The sequence below is a fragment of the Sinocyclocheilus grahami genome, unplaced genomic scaffold, assembly GCF_001515645.1.
Source record: "Sinocyclocheilus grahami isolate Dianchi unplaced genomic scaffold, SAMN03320097.WGS_v1.1 scaffold955.1, whole genome shotgun sequence".
NCBI classification, from domain to species: Eukaryota; Metazoa; Chordata; class Actinopteri; order Cypriniformes; family Cyprinidae; genus Sinocyclocheilus; species Sinocyclocheilus grahami.
Genome location: NW_015506134.1, coordinates 121,501 through 142,118, shown reverse-complemented (window position 1 = coordinate 142,118; position 20,618 = coordinate 121,501). Strand labels below are relative to the sequence as shown.

Sequence of the window (20,618 nt, the reverse complement as noted above, 5' to 3'; positions counted from 1 at the left end):
GTAACTTTGCTGATCTTTTTTATGCTCAAACAGCAACATTACAGACTAACTAAAGTTGAAAAAGTGAAAAAGCATAATAGGACCCCTTTAATGTTTTCCTTACAGGGGTCATATGATGCGATTTAATTTTTTCCTTTCTCTTTTGAGTGTTACAAGCTCTTGGTGCATAAAGAAGATCTGTAAATTTGCAAAGACTAAAGTCTCAAATCCAAAGAGATATTCTTTATAAAAGTTAAGAGTCAGCCACACCTACCTAAAACGGCTCGTTCGAACACGCCCCCACATATCTACCTCACTATGTGGGAAGATTTGCATAACGCCGCCCAAATGTTCACGCAAAGATGATTCAAACGTGAGTTTTGGGCAGTGTGGAGTAGCACTTGCCATTTGTCATTTCTCTGATCACAAATACAGACAGGTTTTTATGTTTACGCAGCACGATGCAACGCAACGCGTAAAAAGACAGTACAAATCATTATAATCAGTAATTATGTCCCCACTGGATGCAACAAATGCCTCGTTTGTAATGGGTTTTAATGTTTTTGTGTTGTCGCTCCGGCCGGGACACGGCATCAACAGTATGTGAGGGGCGTAACATTTCCGTCTCACGCTTGAGGTATTCGACCAATCACAACGCACTGGATAGCTGGCCAATCACAGCACACCTCGCTTTTTCAGACCGATGAGCTTTGTAAAAATTGACACGTTTCAAAAAGGCGGGGTATAGAGGAGAAACAATGTTGTACAGTATGTGGAAAATAATGTGTTTTTTTTTTTACTTTAAACCGCATAAACACATTTCATTACACCAAATACTCAAAATAATGTTCTTTTTAGCAGCATCATATGACCCCTTTAAATTAATAAATGTTTATATTAGAAATGAAAACTATAAATAAAAATGTTTATGTTATTATTAACCCAAAATCTCACAAATCAGCTTTCAAACAACATCTAGACATTTTAAGACAAAAAAAATTAACTAAACATATAATATAAAAAGAACATAAAGCAGCTTATATAATATTTATTGTCACAATCAGCATTTTATGAAGGTTAAATACCAGCTCTATTCGTTTTGTATGAGCAAAGGCAAAAAAAATGTTGGTCCCTCGATTTATATTTCTATGGCATCTTGACATGACATGACATGTTTGTTTGAGATGGATGAGTGTTTTTACCTATGGGATGCAGCAGACTGGCTTCCACCCTCTGCGGGATCCGTGGGGGCACTTTCATACCGGCTCGGATCTGATAGAACCTGTCATCACATGTTCGTACTAAGCTTAAGAATTTAAGAAAAGCATTATACTTTTTTAAAAATGTATGCCTGCTTTTTCACTATTACACAAACACATAAAACTCAATACTAGATTTTATTATAGATTTTATTATGGCGCTTTTCTGACGCCTTGAATATTTTTCTTTATACTGAGTGCAGCCCATGTAAGAAAAGCCTGACGCAAGCTTGTTACACTTAAGAGCCTACTCAGCTCAAAGACATACTTTCTGTAAAGGTAGAGTCAGGGATAAGAATCGTGTGATTCCATAAAATACATCTATTATAGTTTTTAGAAATGTATAATGCTACAAAAGTTATTTTGTACTTTAATAAAAGAATCTTAAATGTATCGCAGTTTCCTTAAAAACACGGCTTCACAACCATTTGACTTTAACAATAATAAGAAATGTTTCTTGAGCAGCAAATCAGCATATTAGAATGATTTCTGAAGGATCGTGTGACACTGAAGACTGGAGTAATGATTCTGAAAATTCAGTTTTACCATTTAAAGATATTAATTGTAATAACATTTACTGTTTTTAATATAGTTTTAAACAAATAAATGGAGCCTTGGGTGTGTTAAACTTTTTGAACGGTAGTGCATATTACAAACAAACTTACTAAACAAAAAGCATACTTTCACTGAATTAGCTATTTCAGTGCCTGTTTTTTCCTCTCTAATACAAGAAATTCAGACTACAACTCAGCTAAAGCTTCATTTCTTTTACCGTGCCACACAGATTCAGTGATGCAGAAAACTCTTTCAGACTCAGAATATATTAATACAGAATATGCGGATACAGTATTCAACAGAAAAAAGCAGTTTATGAATCACTAACAACCAAACCTCTTGAAACTAAATTGTTTCTGCATTGTTTTTTTTAAAGAAACTGGTGAGCTTTTCTTCTTACTGTGGTTCTTAGAATGGAAGAAGCCACTGTGACTGTCAAATACATCTCACACCCTCTCAGTTCCTCATTTCTACTCATCAGAGCTCGGCTGAATAATCCGCACACACTGAGGTCATCAGAGAGCTCCTGAACATGGCTGTATCCACACAGCTCGTGTTTATATCCTGTACTCCATCCTCCCATGCATTTGCAATTAAAGAGGAAGTTCAGGCAACCAAAATAGAGCTGCCATTATCCTACTGACAAGAATATCATGACATCAAAAGCACACAGAGGCACTTATGTGGAAGCGAGGAGATAGGTAAGAATATAACCGGCTGGCCGGAACACAGATCTGAGAACAGGAACAAACAAACAGGCCCATTGCAGGAGCTGAAGAGGAGAATGACGGTTGCGTTATGCTTCCTGTCGCACAGCTGAGCAAACCAATGGCTCGCTGTTTTAGTTAGACCCACAGCGACAATGTCAGTAGATGTGGAATGTTAAAGAGGTTGAATACTGCTGTGTTGACACCAAACAACCCTTCTGAGCACTGACGATAACCTAGAGTTTCTTCCTTGAAAATGGACTCTTTAGACATTTACATTGCGACATAGAAAGTGTGACACTACATAAACGTAAGACTAACTTAAAGGGATAGTTCATCTAAAAATGAAAATTCTGTCATCATTTACTCACCTGTATTTTGAAGAATGTCAAAATCAAACAGTTTTGGTTCCCATTGACTTCCATTTTATTGTTTGTCCATATAATGGAAGCAAATGGGAACTGAGACTGTTTGGGTACCAACATTCTTCAAAATATCTTCTTTTGTGTTCTGCAGAAAAAAGAAAGTCATACAAGTTTGGAATGACATGACGGTAAGCAAATGATGACAGAATTTTTGGGTGAACTATCCCGTTAAACGAACTATTTTAACACAAATAACACATTTTTGCTTTGGATATCCAGCAAAAATAACTTTAAAAGTCATTGTAACTTAACTCTTACCTATGCTAAATAAAACTGTGGCTTTTCATAATGAACAATAGCCTCTAGAGATCACATTACAAGAATGGGTCATTAGGCTCTTGTGTGTTGAAATATGCACGTTTCCATGCTTAGGATAAGACTAAGCAAGATTAGGTTCAGAGAATACCTGAATTGCATGCTGGGTCATTTCAGTTTTTTTGCACATACTGAAACTGGTGCAATCTGAAGTTAACCTCAATTTTATTCTGAGATTCTCTGCTAATAGAAATCTCATCCTCACATTAAATATGAAAATGCATTCAGGTTGTCTAGATGATCTATACCAGGGATCCTCAAATCTACCCCACAAGATCCACTTTCCTGCAGAGTTTAGCTCTAACCCTAATCAAACACACCTGAGCAAGCTAATCAATGTCTTCAGGATCATTAGAAAGTCACAGGTAGGTGAGTTTGATCAGGGTTGGAGCTAAACTCTGCAGCGCATTGGACCTCCAGAGCAAGATTTGAGGAACCCTGATCTATACATTAGTGAAGCTTGTGCATATTTAATTGTTTAAACTGCTAAGCCAAAGCTAACCATCCTGCACCATTTGAGCTATAGACATGACTGAAACCTCAAATTGTACAGCCTGTTAAAGAGAAGTATGCTACTACTTTAAGCGATTAGATGTACAGGCTACATTAAATGTGCAACAAATCTTAATGTTTACATTTATATTTACATTTTACTGCGGTAATAAAAGATAAGCCACAACGGATGTTTTCTTCATAGAATGCTTGTATGTCTAGTATGTCTTTGATTTGCTTATGTCACATACAACAAACAGGTTAAGACTCAAAGGTTTTCATTATCAAGTTGTGACAAATTAGCATAATTTCTGTGAAAATTTTCAGGTAAAAACAGCAATAGTGTAGCAATCCAGGCAACACAGCTGACACAGAAGTCACTTTCAAACCAAGCAGCTTTCTGCTGGTCATTGGCGAATTCAAGTGACCAAATTGAACAAGTGAAATCTGCATGGGAAACTTTTCTTCCATCACACAAAACTCTAGGGCTGCCCTCGACTAAAGATTTTTCTGGTTGACTAGTAGTCGTTCATTTTAAGCATGTGTCGACTAATCACATGCTAATTAGCCTTTAATTGCCTACATAGCCTAAAAAGCGATCAAGCGCATGCATAAAGCTTGCCACAGCACACCGGCAGAAGTAATGAAGATGAATGTGTAAGGGGAAAATAGTATGATTAACCTGCATTAACATTTTAATAACCTATTGATAAACTAGTATTTTCTGTGATTTCGGTTTAAGAGATTAATTTGACTCGTCATCTCCACAGTAGGCTAGTGGATGGGCCTGCATGCAAGTTTCATATGGATTACATAATCTGAGAATATTTGTTTCATTTGAAAGTAGGCATTTCACTCTCTATAGATATATTTTTCATGTCTGTAAAGCAAGTATACACAGAGTTTCGCGCTCAAGTTCACAGAGGCCGAGACGGCAGAAAGCACATCCTGTTTGCTTTCATTATTTTACAAAAGCACAATGTTTTGTTGTTATAGTGAGTAGAGGTCGACCGATAGTGGATTTTGCCGATGCCGATAGCTAGGTTGGACCACACTGGCCGATACCAATTAATTAACCGATTGTTTTAAAATTGATACTGAACAAAAACTAAAATAGTGCTTTATTAACAAAACCAGTACTGAAACATACTAGTAGCAGTAGTAAAAATAATAATAGTAATAGTAAATGTTGAAATTAACACACTCTTACAAGGAACAATACTTACACAGCTTTCATTAATCTTAATGCTACAAATGGACTCTTATTTTAAAGTGTTACCATTTCATTTCAACTGTCATGCTTAAAGAGGCACATCTTTAAATATATACACAAAGGCTATAGCATTAAAATTATATACATATGGATATTGTATGTATACTCTCAGACTTGAACTGCTTCTATTCTTGAACACTTGATTATCTAATCAAAATAAAAGTGCAGTCTAGGAGAACTCACCGGTATCACACACACTCCGGACGCATCGCGTTCGACTCGAGCAGCGGTCTAAAACAGTTTATTTAATCACCAAACAGACACAAGTTTACTTCAAGAATGAACAATTTGGCATAGATGAGTTTGAAGTTCGGCGTTTAAAAAACAGAGCAAACGGAAAGAGAAAGCGCAACCTATATTATAGCTCTATAAATGAAGCACACAGACTTTATTAGAGCCACAGAAAGACAAACGTTTTGCTGAAAATGCACAATACACAATTCATTATGTACATTAACAACGATTCGGGACCAATATAATGTAATTTAAAGGAAAACTATGTGAATGGCGCGGCAGGATTTTCTGTCGGCTGCATTTAAATCTGCGTCTGAAAAAAACTTAGGTAGGTATTTTGAGGTGTCCCTCTCTGCAAGCCAACTCATGGAGAATAAAACTGTGCAACATTAAACACAACCGTCCAAGCAGACACGTGTGACGTGCCTGAACAGAAATAGTTGTGAGAAGACTCCTAAATTATGAATTCTAAAAAATCTGGTACACATATAGATGGAGAAGTTGAGACTCGTGCCGGCAAGCAATGGCAGGAATGACAAGAGAGACTGTACAGCACTGTAAGAGAGCACGGTATGTTATTAATATCAGTGAAAATGATATCATAGGGAGTGCCTAAATGGAGAAGAGAGTTGCAGGCTGCAAGATTCTATGGTAAGTTTTAGCTTTGTGCTCTGCATTGCATTTTACAGTCAACAAAACAGCTTAATTTTCAATGTCAAGAACAAACTAGGCTTTACCAATTAGGTTCAACCTTAAGACCAACATAAACTAGACAAACTTTGCTCAAATGCAGTTCATCCCTATTTCTTTGTTGTTTTAGTCATGGCTTCCAAGCAAGATCAACTCTGAAAATATTTTATCTGTGTGTGCAACACGACCTGGAATGACACTTTCTCTGGGATAAGATCTTTAGTGGAACAGAAGGGTATTAGAACATGTTCTTACCCTCTTTGGAAGAGATCCACATTATAGAACTTGTGGAGCTCCACAGAGAACTCCACCGTGGCCTGGACCTCCGTCATGCTGGATTCAGGGCTGGAGGAGGACCTGTCTCAAACGATCGGCAGCAAAACTGAGGAAGAACAGATAAACGATTTGAACAGTTGTGTCATCACATGTGGAAGGACCAGAGAAGAAGTTGGAATACACATTTCTACACTGAAATATAACCAAAAGATGCATTAATATGTGTGAAAATGTTAAAGAAAACATGCACATAGGTGTGCATCCAACATTATGTGAGACTATGCTTACAAACAGAATAGCATACTAATATTTTCTCTCTTTGTGTGAGAAACAGACCAAAATATACATTACTGTTCAAAAGTTTGGGGTCAGTAAGATTTTTCACGTTTTAAAAGTCTCTTATGGCTGCATTTATTTGATCAAAAATACAGCAATATTGTGAAATATTATTACAATCTTACTGACCCCAAATTTTTTAATAGTAGTGCAAGTTCAGTGATAATCATCCCCTCCACTGAAACACAAATATAAAAAATATATATATATATAATAATAATAATAATAAAAGCATACAGCAGATTTAAAATAATTTAAAAAAAAATTTGCATGAACTATCCCTTTAAATGTAATAACTTGAATGTCTCATTACACAACACAAATTCTTAACATAAAACTGAACAATTTCTAAAACGTGCAACTCACACTTTAACAAATCTCACACTAGAAAGAGAACAAAATCTGAAAGTGGCTTGTATGACGACTGTAAACAAGACAACTGGGTAAAAAAAACGAAGTTACAAAAGAAACCTCATGCACTTCCACTTCACTGAGCAACTCTGACCCAAGTCCATTAGACGAGTCTGACTACCTCTTGACATTTAAACCCCACAAATATAGCAAAGGCATTCTCATCTGCAAACATGCATGAATTTGCATTGCAGTGTTTTCTCAATGCTCTTCACCGTGATAGCTTTAAGCACTGCCTGTGCTTGTTCTGAATTACCACAGAATGCTTTCGCACACCCTACAGGCTTTCAGAATGATTCACCCTGATTTGCAAGTCACAGTACAGTACTGAGGTGTGATGCAAGATCCTGACAAGTCCAGCACACTTCGGACAGTTCGATGCAAATACCTCCGCTAACGCTGGCTAGACTAGCCTGCGGGGGTCTCTGGAGGATTGCATGTGCTTTGTGGCATTATCAGGGGCTTTAGCTTTCATTAATACAGATTAGCTACCTTAAATGGGAGGCGAACTGCAGTTGCCTATCACATGCAAACCACAAGTCAAATCAGATCAACCACAGCAAGATTTTCCTTCCAAACATGTGTCGAGCTGGTGATAAGAGCACAAGAGCCCCGTCCCACTGTCAAGCTCTGCATGCACAGATACGAACAACAGAAAACAGGCCTTTTTTGTGTATGGGGCAGTCACTTTCCTTCCTCTGAGATGTGCCTGTGAAAATTAAGTTATGATCCTGCTGCTTGGCATATGTTCATTTCCTTGAATGTCCTACTGTTTTATGCTTTCATCTGCTCACTCTCTCTCAGATTCAAAGACTTTTGACAAGAGTCAAATCTGAAGTAAACATCCCATTAATTTCTAACATAGAGACATAGACACTGTTTTTAGTGATAAAGTAAATTTGAGACATGATCATCATGAGCTTAGTATGCCATATGTTTCTGTACAATCCAAAAGTATCATATTAGAACTTAAAATTTGTGCTTAATTGCAAAATTCCCAGTGAAATACTGCATTACCTACATTCTTAAGATCACAATTCATAGGAATAATTTATGTTCACGTTGTTGTACCTTTGTTCTGACTTTCTGGTCTTCAAATCAAATGTTGTGGCTTCTTTTCATCTATATGATTCATTCAAAAGCCAAATGGTTTATTTTAAGATTTAGGAAACGTATAAATACATATGGAGAAAAAGAATGCGACAAATACTTTATGGACAGTGTACTGGCATTATGTACATGAGTCAAAGACGAAACAGGTTTTCAAGCAATCAAAACATTGAAAGTTTAATGAAAGCTTAATTTTTTTCTCATATATTAGAATGTGTCCCGTTTAATTAACATTTTTCTTAGTAAAAAATAATGACTATCATACATTTTACCATGAGATTTACAGAAAAAAAATCATGGTAACAATAGTTCATAAAACAAAAAATCTTGTCAGGCATATTTAGAGCAAGAGTCATTAGATGACATTAAAAGACTATATTTAAGGATCACAGTACAGCCCCCAAAAACAAACTAATTGTACATTTTTACCATTATCCTACGGTGCCCGTAAGGTGACATGTTCGGTTCTCTTAGTTTTGTCGTGGCCACGACATAATAACTCGTGGGAACGTGATAATATGTGGTGGCCACTAGGCCGGTCACGATAACAACTTTTTGTTGTGCGATATATTGCCCCAAAAATAATTGTGATAAGCAATATTATTGTCATTTTAAAGCCAATTTTTTGCCACTGAATATATAATCATAATGTAACAGCATAATAATGCAAGAAGGCCTACACACTTCCAAATGACAACAAACTTTTCATTTTTAAGAATATTTAGATCATGGAAATTAAGTATCAAAATATTAGATACCTTAAAAAACCTGAATAAATAGTAAATAAACACTTTCTAACAAAAAGTCAAAAGTGCACAGGTTTCACTTTCACGTGGTGTGACGCTCTGCGTATTATCCCGCTCTATGCGTGTGTGCGCTCCGCTCAGTCGCTCCACTCATATACCGTTCATGCTCATCGGAACAGCAAAGTCCACTCAAAAATCGAGCCGACAGGAAACATCGATGTAGTACAGTATTGTTTCTGTCTGCAATAGCCCTACTGTGCTGTAACAAGGTGTGGTATATGGGCAACTCTGGTAATGCTGCCCTTTCATTCATTGATTTGCTAACCGTTATGTTATGCTCACGTGTTCTAATAATAATAGCTTTCTAGGACTAAACATTATTTGGATAATTGGTAAAAAAAAAAAAAAAAAAATAAAGTTAAATATCTTAACCCTACTGTTAGACCTACCTGAAATACTAAAAAGCTATTTATTTAATTCGAAGGCCTGTCGTTATTTTTTATTTGTGCTATCATTTTTAATTTCTTTATTTGTTCTTATTTATTACTGACTGCTTACTTGTCATTTTTTATTCAATTCAAAGTTTGAAATCAAGCTAATGGTAATTAAATAATGTTTACATAAGTATAAAAGCCTAGATTAAAATCTGTCATATCAATTGGTCTTTTCATTAGAAATTAGCCACCATTGATGGACACATTTTTTAAATAATATAAAAAATATCTGTATGACATTATATTCTGCAGTTCTTCCCTGTAGTACCGAATATCTATACTTTTCAAATTATCATATCAAAGTTAGAAATTCAAATATTGTGACAAAATTATTATTATAATTATTATTATTACCCTATTATTTTGTAGGGTGCCACAAGTTTGTTAAAATTTCCAAAGGGTGCCGCGACTAAAAAAAAGGTTGGGAAACACTGTGTTAAATGACTAAAAGTAAAGTAAAGTAAAGTAAAACTAAGTGAACCGAACATGTCACCATACGGGCACCGTATTATGCTTCAAACAACTAGGTTTTACCCATTTGTCAGCAATGGCGTTTTGAATTATTTGAACTATAAATGAAACATAAAAATGTAGAATGATCAAGAACAGGTCAGAATATGCATGTCGTTTCATTTTTACACAAATATATGAAATATTGAATGACGATGGAAAATTATTTCATCCACTATATTGACATTTTATTTGCACAAAATTCATATACATACACACACATTATTACATATTATTATCAGTGATTTGAGTACATTATTAGTGTATATGACTCACCCGTCCTGACTCGGTTCAGTATCTTCTTTCCTCATGTCAACTGATCAACACAATCCTATATAAAAAAAAGACATGTGAACACATATAAAATACATAAAAACATAACTAATATCTATTTGATAAAGTTTCACAAATAAAACATTCAAACAAGCATTTGATACCATTTGATAATACAACTAAGCGTTATCTAATTTCAATTATTATCAATTATATTAACAATTTCTTTAATATCGTAGATTTAAACACGATTTGTTGACAAAGCCTTCGTTTTTAATTCATGTCGTGTGAATTTGCGTCCTGAAAGGCAGTTAGCTCTAGCGTTAGCCTGTTTTGCTTGTCAAATAATCAGCCTTCACAAACATCGCAATATTTGCATAGGTTAACGGATGCGTTGTCAAACCTACAACCTGAAACGCAACAAACAGTTATAGTTTACCAAATTTCTGGCTGTTATATAATTAAGAACACATACATGTATCCGCTTTGGGAATTTAGGCCTCAATCCGCGGGTTGGATTTCAGAGCGATCCAGCCTCGACGCTCTGATCACCCGCCTGCTTAATTTCTCTGCATGCCGTTGAAAATTCGCATATGCTCCGTCTTCACAGCACACTTAAAGGCACAGATCAGTCAGACTGGATAAAAAAAATGAATCACATCTCCATACGGGCAAGCAGTGAGTGTCGTAGATCGTAAATATTGTCCAAACTTGTTTTGTGTGTTGTAAGAGTGAGTTTAAGGGAGGCGCTCACAAGCCAGTAAGTAACGTACAACACCGGTTCCTATCAAAGGCGTTAATATATGATTCCTGCCCTTATTATTTATTGAAAACGTTATTCACTCCCTTCCTCATTATAATGATTCACTTCAGACATTTGAGTTTTCTGAAGGTGTTGGAGAAGACAGCTATGTCCAATAAAGATAAATATTATAATAATAGCCTACATAGTTTACTAAACAAAACTCATAATCCTAATAAGAACCGAATTAATTTGATATAAACGTTTTTTGGTCCCTTGCTGGTCTTCCAGTCTGGTCAGGTGGGTCCTGGTTTAAAGTGGTTTTGGCACATTTCAGCTGACTCAAACATTGGTTTAGGTTTATTTATTTATTTATTCACTATACCAGACTGAAGGCCTGAAAATCTTTTTTTTCCCCCCTATATCATTAGGATTCAGTTTGGCGCATAGGTTAGAACTTCAAAGATACTTGTATTATTTGCTCTGATTACAGGTGCAGAAATGAAAGGTCCCAAACAAGAAACTCACCGGATTAAGATGTGAAAGACATGTTAGCCTACACAACGACCACAAATCCTGATAAGAGATTTGGAAAATGAGGAACAACCAAGGAACAGTAGTCATTGATTTACTCAAAAATGATCCATAATAACCATTAGATAATGATTTAAATTATTTTGCCAAGTACAAAATGTGTTTAATTCCAAAACTTTGCCATTTACCAATGTGTTGTTCAAAACACTTTTTACATTGTAATGGTTTAAGTTTTACGTATTTGCCCGGTTTCACAGACGAGGTTTAAGCCTATAGTCCCAGACTAAAATGCATGTTTGAGCCATTTTAACTGAAAGCAACTTGAACTTGCATATCTTAAAATATGCCAGTGCCATTGATTTGTATCAAGATGCACACCTGTAATGTTTTTTCTAAGGCGCATAAAAAAATAAAAATACTTAAATGTCCTAATTCAGCTAAGGCTTAATGCTCTCTGTGAAACCAATCCGTTAAATTTTACAATCCAAGTATAAGTAAATGCATGAGTAATTTTGCAAAATGTGTTAAAGGGGTCATATGATGCTTTTTTAAAGATCATTATTTTGTGTATTTGGTGTAACAGAATATGCTGACATGCTTTAATGTTCAAAAAACACATTATTTTTCAAATACTGTACATTATTGTATGTCCTCTATGCCCCGCCTCTTATTTTATTTACACTTATTGTATAACTGCTGTTTTTTTCTGTAATTCCATGGTTTTGTAAATACAAATTCATAATAATGAGATGTTTATAGATTAGTTAAGTAATGTTATTTATGTAGCCTATTATGAACTGTATAATTAAAATGAAAGTAACGTTTTGGCTAGGTATCAATTTTAAATGAACTTTTAATAAACAGTACAGTAGATATTGAAATGAAACAGGCCATAAAAATAATTAGGCGTTCTAAACAATATATTGTCCCCATAGATAAAACAGGATAACAAGAAACAAACCCAATGCATTCACCCAGAATATTTAAAGTGTTTCAATATTATGTGCATTTCTTGTTGTATATTAAGAGTGAATCTCAAAGCATCTATGGACATGCAAGTGAATTTGAGTCTTTGTCCGTTTATAAATCTCCCACAGACAAGACACACACAGGGATAAAATTTATCAGCAGCTCCTCTGCAGTATTCAAATGACTTATCACCAACTGGTTTATCTGGTTTTAACTTTGTGCACAGTTAACTCTTGTCACACATCTAATCCTTCTAGCAACGTAAAGATCAAATTCACTGATGATTAAACATACTAGGCTAACCTAAATTAGCAGTTGGTTAAAAAGACCATCTTGTACTGTCTGTTATGTTCTTACAAACTTCTCGTTTACATGTGCATTTAGTCATTTAACAGATGATTTTACTGATCTACTATAAGAAGGAAGCAAATGTCATGAAGCATAAAAACTTCTCAAAAAAGAAAAGTCATAAGTTCTTGAAGGAGCCTGTGGGTACACCATATGTGCTGCCATATGACTCTCTCTCTCTCTCGCTCTCTCTCTCTCTCGCTCTCTGGTAGAAGGACATTTCTATAAGCATATTCAAGACAGTCAGGTTTAATTTGAAACACTGAAACAGAGCAAATCCCGTTGAATTGTGATCCTCCTAGTTTGTATTGTGTATTGTATAAGTTTGTGGTGGCAATTACCAGCAAAAGTTGTGGGCAAACAAACTTGCATTCAGATATGCGTTCTATAAAAGATGTTCTTTGGATGCCAGAGCAAAACAGGGATCCCAGTGCAAAATTAAAATTTCATTTCTGTGGTCATAAATTATTGCACAGATCTCCTATTTTACAAGTCATCAATTATATATATTATTTTACAGTGTTTATTGTCAGTGCAGTGTAGTGTGTCTTACCAGATGAAGACACCACACTTACTGGATTAGATAAGATATATAACACGAACAGCCAATCAGGTGTGGTGTCTTATACATATCTGATGGAGATTTGCGGAACTAAACCAACATGAAGATTTTCCATCCTCAACTGACGCATCTGTGACGTTGTATTCACACTGGATGTTACCAAGGGAACTTCTGTGTTTTAAAGCAATTGATTGGAAATGATTGAAAATAAATTATTTTTCCAGATATTTTCTGACCCACGATTGGCAAAAATATAACATTATTTACTTGTATAGCCATGAGGTTCTATTTAAAAAAAAAAAAAAAAAAAGTAATCAAAATGTTTTTTTCAATTGGATTTTCAAATGTGCAAAATGTAAAATTCAAAAAGCTAATCCAATACGTTCTCAGCCATCAATAAGTATAAGTCCAATAAATGTCCTATTTCACACTTTACCTTTGTTTATAATTATCAAGGACCAGTTCCCTCCTCCAGGACCAATGAGCAGCAGCATCATGTTAGGGGTTGTCAGCTGTTCCTCACCTCACTGGACAGCTGCAGATCATGATGGTTAGTTGGTTTGATGAGATCTGGGTGGGCTTCTCAGATCAGATGCCTCCTGCATGACACGAACATCTGTGGAAATCAGGAAAAATGATCTGGAGGTAATGCATAACATTCTTTTTTATTTTTGTTCTTTTTTCATCTAATTATTTCATGGATATTTCAGTAGGTTCATTCAAATAACTTTACTTAGAATTGTATACCTCAATGCACAAATATATTTATTGACATGATAATTTTACATTTGATGCATAGTAAAAAATATATGTTTATTGCTCAATCACAAAGAATTCATATACTTTTATTTCTAGGGAAGTTTGTCTCTACCTGTTGTGTAATGTGATCAAACGATGCTTCTCCACTGGTCTTCATGCGCACAGTAAGTACCTTCAGTATCAATGATTTAGAACTATAAGTGATTTTGGTGGGTTCCCTGTTTAGTATAAAATAAAAATGAGGTGCAGTAAGATTTGAACCAGTCTTGAAAACGATAAAATGCAAAAACAAAATGCTTGAACTCAAAGGAGACAATGTGGTGCAGCTTTTCAAACACAGTGTGATTGTGTTGCTCACACAGTCAACACAGCTTTTCCCCAACCAATGTGTGTTCATCAAACACAAACACAGGGAGGAGTAGTAAAGAAATAAAAGGAAAGAATTGTTGAAGTAAAAAAAAAGATGCAAAAAAGGTTTAATTTGTTATTTAACAATAATGCATTTTCTTTGAAGCCATGCCATTTTCTAGAATGAGTCACCTGCAGACGGACCACACTTTGTGTCCTCAGACTAAAGATGGGACTGGCTTATTTCCAGGTGAACATCTCTAAAACACATACATTTTTACTAAATGTGGTCTATTGTAACTTGAGTCTCTCTAATATCCCATAGGATTTTACATAATGACTCAGTTCAACATTGCTGAGTTGGCCAGGAGAGGGACGGTAAAGAAGGTGCCTGGAATGACATCTCAGCATATTGCATATAAGATTGGCCCTGAGTTCAACTTCAGGATAAACACCAGGTAAACACCTCTGACAGAGACCCTCTATGCTCAAGAACAGTTCTACCTGAAGGGTGACCAGTTATGGAGATGCTTTAGTGCTCTAAAAAAACTGCTTTTGTGTGGAAACAGTAATGTTTGCATGACATTCATTTTGGATAGAGCTATATAGTCTGCTACCAAGAGTATATATCTGTTTAATACGAAAAGGCAAGTAAATATAGCAAAAGGTTGGATTAATTTAAGGACTTGAAACCAAGTACCATTGCAAGTGCGATTAAGCTTTTTACAACAGTTCAGTAGACAATAAGGTAATTTATATACAATATTGCCAGTTACTTTTCAATTTTTGCTCATCCATTGAAAATCATTCCAAACAAAATCAAAGAATAATCAAGCTTTCAGTGTCTCTTGAGCAACATACAGTAGTAGCTTTCCTAAATGAATCAGTGTTGTGGAACGAATCAGTTGAGCAAATGATTCAGACTCTCTCATAAACGACCACTTATCATACTATTACTATTTCTGCCATAGAATGATAAGTTAAAAGTAGTAGGACTAGTGTCCGGCTCCGATTTAATGATTCAATAGCTTTGTTTAAATCCAAAATTGCGAATTTAACTTGGGCGCAAAATTGGAATAACAGCATAAAACATTTGCGAATAAAGCGCCGTTGCCACCGTGCACCTTCATGTCAACTTGACCTCAAATATTAGTCAAGACTTGATCAAGAAGCTGCAAATTCATTTTAAATTCAGTTTGGATGGCAATTTCTTCCAGTAGTAATTGGATGAATATAGGAAGTTAATCCCACACTGAAATTGGTTTAATGTAGGCCTATATGTAGACCAATATGTCAGTTTGATTTGCATAATATTTGCATAATATTGCATATTTTTGATATGCATATTTGTCTTTTCAACATCAATTGCCCACTGGGTTTCCATCCAGCGAGACGAAGAGAATTTATTAGTAATTTCCTGATAAACTGGCGACAAATAACACTAAGAAAAAGGTAATTAGCTGCAGTAGAAGTCACTGTGGGTCTTTTTTTTCATATAAATTGCTTGAGCCGTAAAGCGTGCAGACGAAACGAGGCGGATAGCCTACCTGCTGTTTGGGAACGCAGTTGCATAAGATAGTTCTGGGAGGTAATTATACCGAACCACTTTAATGACTGACTTTGGTTTAGTCATTTCAGACTGACCAAAACAACAATTCAGATGCTGTGAATCGAGACCAGTCTGCTGGTTAGTCCAGGTATGCCTTCCCATTGCGCAAAGCCACATGATTTTTGATGCGCATCAAGGATTTTTTTTTCGGTAAATGTTTCCATCGTAGTGTATGTGTAATGTTTTCTTTGCGGATAAAAAAAATGTATCCGAGTCAGTTGAGCGCATTTTTAGAACTGATGCGCATCTTGGCATTTCCATTCAGCGTTTTTTATGCGATATCCCGAAATGCGCATAAAAATAGGTGGGTGGAAACTTTAGTGACTCACTCATAAAGACAGACTTGACTCCTACTGACATAATGTAATCTGCAGAAAAAGCCACTGAAATGCACAGACCGTCTGGAGCACAAAAAGACAGAGGGTTTCCATCCAAAGTTGCCAATTTAACTTGTGCGCAAAATTGGAATAGCTATCGCACAAAACATTTGCGAGCAAGCACCGTTTCCATTCAACGAGTCAAAGAAAACAAAATCATCACTTCCTGATAAACTGGCACTATACATCACTAAGAAAAGTAGGAAAAGCTACTGAATATAATAATTTTCCTACATAATAAATTGCACCTCAGAACGAGCAGACGAAGCACAATGAATGCGGTTATTGCTTTCGGAGGTGGATGCTGCTGTTTGGGAACGCAGTCGTTTAACAGTTCTGGGAGGCAATTATACAGAAATACTTTGATGACAGACTTTTCTCGGGCATTTCTGAATGACCATAACAACATTTCAGATGCTGTGGAATGAGATCAGTCCGCTGGTTAGTCAGGATTTGCCGTCCCGATGCGCTTGGAGGAATTTATTCGCAAACTGCATTTCCATCTCCCATTATTCGCATGAACCCCTTTTCGCACAAGTCAAAAACCACCTCAAGCTAGCGTAAAAACGTTTTTTTGCGAATTAAGGCATTTTTATTCGAAATTCAGTGTTTCCATCATTCGATTCTGATGCGATACTTCAAAATGCGCATAAAAGCAGGGTGATGGAAACCCAGCTAGAGAGAGAGGAAGACACAGAGAATCCTACATAATAAATTGCACCTCAGAACGAGCAGACGAAGCACAATGAATGCGGTTATTGCTTTCGGAGGTGGATGCTGCTGTTTGGGAACGCAGTCGTTTAACAGTTCTGGGAGGCAATTATACAGAAATACTTTGATGACAGACTTTTCTCGGGCATTTCTGAATGACCATAACAACATTTCAGACGCTGTGGAATGAGATCAGTCCGCTGGTTAGTCAGGATTTGCCGTCCCGATGCGCTTGGAGGAATTTATTCGCAAACTGCATTTCCATCTCCCATTATTCGCATGAACCCTTTTTCGCACAAGTCAAAAACCACCTCAAGCTAGCGTAAAAACGTTTTTTGCGAATTAAGGCATTTTTATTCGAAATTCAGTGTTTCCATCATTCGATTCTGATGCGATACTTCAAAATGCGCATAAAAGCAGGGTGATGGAAACCCAGCTAGAGAGAGAGGAAGACACAGAGAAACAAGAAGTGAAATGTCTGTTGAACTGTATATCACTTTTTGCATGCCTGCTAATCTATTAAAATTGGACAAATAGAAAATGTTATGGTAGAAATGGAATAGTAAATATAAATGGAAAATTTTTAATTTTCATGTTCAGGTTTCCAGCACAGCCAGGGTTTTAATACGAAGCTTATAAGACTCATCAAACTGAAGGTTTAGTCAGTGGTTCACAGTCTTTCTAAAGCAACAAATTAAATGATTCCAGCAGTTTAGTTGTGTTAGCTTATTTGAAATCTGGTCTTGTCTTTAATTTTAAGCCCTTGGAAGTGTGCTGAGGCCCCCTAGTGGGCCATGGGGCCCTTAATGAGAACCACTAGTTTAATGATTTCTCCAATGATACAGACTCAGTGTTTGCAATCTCCCCCTTATCAGAAAATCTCTAACCCGGTAACCAGGGCAACACTTGATAATGACTTGTACTGTTGGCATGTGGTGACATCTACTGGTCATTGATGGAACGTCCTCTGTCCATGGTGCTGAATTGAAAAACTAAATTATAGACAATTTTTTTTTTAATGCATTGGTAACAAAACAAAAATACTATAATAGTACATCATTCCATGGTAACACCATGTTTTTGAACATTGCAACAGTATTTTTCAAATAGTATTTTTTGAAGAGTGAGACAAATAGCATGGTACATGAATGCTGTAATCATTCAGTGCTATGGTATGGTTCAGAATTCCATGGTATTACCATCTGATATCATTACTGTACCCTTAGAACCACTACAATGTTTTTTTTTGTAGACAGTAATTGTGCTAATAATGTTCAGTATTGTGTGTTTTTACTTTATTTAAATATTGTAAAGTACAGTGGGATAAGTGTAGATAACATTTCTGTTTGTAATAATGTCTAATTGAGTCTTGATATTCCATCCTTCAATCAGATCTTCATTTCCCATGGGGCTGCCTGAGGAATTTGCATTTTCTGGAACCTATCGAATGAGTAGAAGTACACTGAATAAGAGTTGGAATTTGTGGCAAATGCAAGATCTGAATGGAAATGAACAGCTTGCAGTCAGACTCAACGGGGAGGCCCTGTCTGTGGAGTTCTCCTACAGAACCCAAGAGAACAAACTCAAGACAGCTTTATTCCCTTACCAAACACGCCTCTTCAATTCTCAGTGGCACAAGATTATATTGCTTGTCAAAAAAGGCTCTGTGAGCCTGATAACAGACTGTACAGCAACAGATTCACAGCAGCTGGCACCCAGAGGACAAGTAAACCTAGATGGATTCACGCATATTGGAAAACTGAAGGACAATTCAGCAATAGCTGTGCTGGTAAACCTTTCTTTCTTATACACATTTCTTATTCCATGCTTTTCTTTCTTATTCCATAAGGTATTTTCATTACTGTTTTAGTACCGATACTTAAATGTTCCTCAAAGCAATTAAAAATAAACAATAGTACTTACATATGTCCAAAACATCATGTTATATGTACATATGCACATTTTTTTTCTTGTGGTCACAATGTTTTTGTGTCATTATGAGATGTGAGTTTGGAGGCTGTTTAAAGGCTCAGCAGCTGACTGTCTTTTTAAATGGATTTGGATTTGACCAAATACATTTCAGCAGATATGTGAGAATTCTAGCAGTGAGGTTCTAGTTCAACAGCTGACCTGCATAAAAACTCTGAATTACTTATGTAGTTGTTCAATTTGAATTTGTGTAAAAACTTCATAGGTTATTATTTACATGTTTGTGGGTCACTGGTGTGTTAAAGCATATTATTTCCACACATTTATATATATATATTTATCAATAAGTATATACACTACCATTCAAAAGTTTGAGGCTGGTAAGATTTTTTATGTTTTTTAAAGAAGAAAGACTTCCACCAAGGCTGCATTTATTAAACCTAAAAGACAGTATTATTGTGAAATGTTATTACAATTTAGAATAATTCTATTTTAATATATTTTAATATGTAATTTGATGTGATGGTAAAGCTGAATTTTCAGCAGCCATTACTCCAGACTTCAGTGGCATTTGATCCTTCAGAAATCATTCTAATTTACATTTCTTATTATTATTAATGTTGAAAACAGCTGTGCTGCTTAATATTTTTGTTGAAACTGATGAATTTTTTCAGGATTCTTTGGTGAACAGAAACTTCAAGAGAACAGCATTTATTTGTGAAATAGAAATCTTTTGTAGCATTATAAATGTTTTTTTTTATTGTCACATCTTATGAATTGTATACCTCCTTGCTGAATGAAAGTATTAATTTCTTTCTAAAAAACAAACAAACAAAAAAATTTTCTGCCCCTAAACTTTTGAACGGTAGTGTAAAGTCTTAGTGTGTATCTTTATATGAGCAGACATGAGGTTTGTGTCTTCCTCGTAAGTAATGATGTCAGTAACTTTTGTGTAACTTTTAAATTAAGTGTCACCAAATGATATATGCATATATTATGAGCTCAGTCTACCACTACCATCAACAAGAAAACTAATTTAAATTCATTGTTCTGCAAAGATAATTTACAACAAAAAGTGCAACATAAAAAAGCTATTTTTTGAACAAAAAACTAATCAATCTCTTTTTGAACATTACACATTTTTTGAACATAAAAAGCCAATGATAAACAATTCAATACACCCCACAGACTCACATTATCATGATGCTTTTTGATGGTTGTTTGTCTGTTGTTTCAGTTTGAGCTGCAGTCAATGCTTATCCACTGTGACTTAAACATCCCACAGAGAGGCACATGCGGTGACCTTCCTGCAAGGAGAGAGGTGAGACATGTCTAACATCAAAAATTTAATCTAAGAAACTAAAAGCCCAAACTTAAAAAACTGCAATGTAATGCTACAGCTCTACTATTTTCAAGCATTCCCACTCTGTCTCCCAAAGACCAATTAGTGTTTGTTAACAGAGGTCAAATGTCACAGTCTAGTAAAATTTCCCGCCGTCTATTCGAATGTCTACTGGACTCCTCCTCTCACTGTGCCACTGTCCTCCAATCACAGACCCAGAACAAACCACCTCATGCATATGTTTGAGGACTCTGTGGTTATGGTCTCCCTTGTGTTCAGATAGTTGAAAGGGGATTTATTTGG

At 35.7% G+C, this 20,618-nt stretch overlaps 2 protein-coding genes across 3 annotated transcripts in view; one reads left to right on the top strand and one right to left on the bottom strand.

Annotated features, from left to right (window-relative positions):
• LOC107564672 (protein FAM135A-like) overlaps positions 1–10,855 on the bottom strand; it is a 32,313-nt gene extending 21,458 nt beyond the window's left edge. For both annotated transcript variants that reach the window (XM_016249807.1, XM_016249808.1), the window contains exons 1-4: positions 10,561–10,855; positions 10,089–10,143; positions 6,185–6,311; positions 1,182–1,261 (exon numbers count right to left, since the gene is read on the bottom strand). In XM_016249807.1, coding sequence (XP_016105293.1) covers positions 1,182–1,261; positions 6,185–6,261 — 157 coding nt within the window. In that variant the 5' untranslated portion in view covers positions 6,262–6,311; positions 10,089–10,143; positions 10,561–10,855. The remainder of the gene's footprint in view (positions 1–1,181; positions 1,262–6,184; positions 6,312–10,088; positions 10,144–10,560) is intronic.
• A 3,682-nt stretch (positions 10,856–14,537) lies between these two features.
• On the top strand, positions 14,538–20,421 carry LOC107564679 (collagen alpha-1(IX) chain-like). Its single transcript, XM_016249813.1, has 5 exons — positions 14,538–14,597; positions 14,673–14,805; positions 18,437–18,833; positions 20,211–20,294; positions 20,413–20,421. Exons 2-5 carry the CDS (start codon positions 14,684–14,686, stop codon positions 20,419–20,421), a joined length of 612 nt encoding a protein of 203 aa, XP_016105299.1. The 5' UTR covers positions 14,538–14,597; positions 14,673–14,683.
• The last annotated feature ends 197 nt before the right edge of the window (positions 20,422–20,618 follow it).

Coding starts and splice junctions, on each gene's coding strand:
- LOC107564679 (XM_016249813.1), top strand. CDS start 14,684: ATGACTCAGTTCAACATTGCTGAGTTGGCCAGGAGAGGGACGGTAAAG. Junction 14,806..18,436: donor AACTTCAGGATAAACACCAG/GTAAACACCTCT, acceptor TCCTTCAATCAG/ATCTTCATTTCCCATGGGGC. Junction 18,834..20,210: donor ATTCAGCAATAGCTGTGCTG/GTAAACCTTTCT, acceptor CTGTTGTTTCAG/TTTGAGCTGCAGTCAATGCT.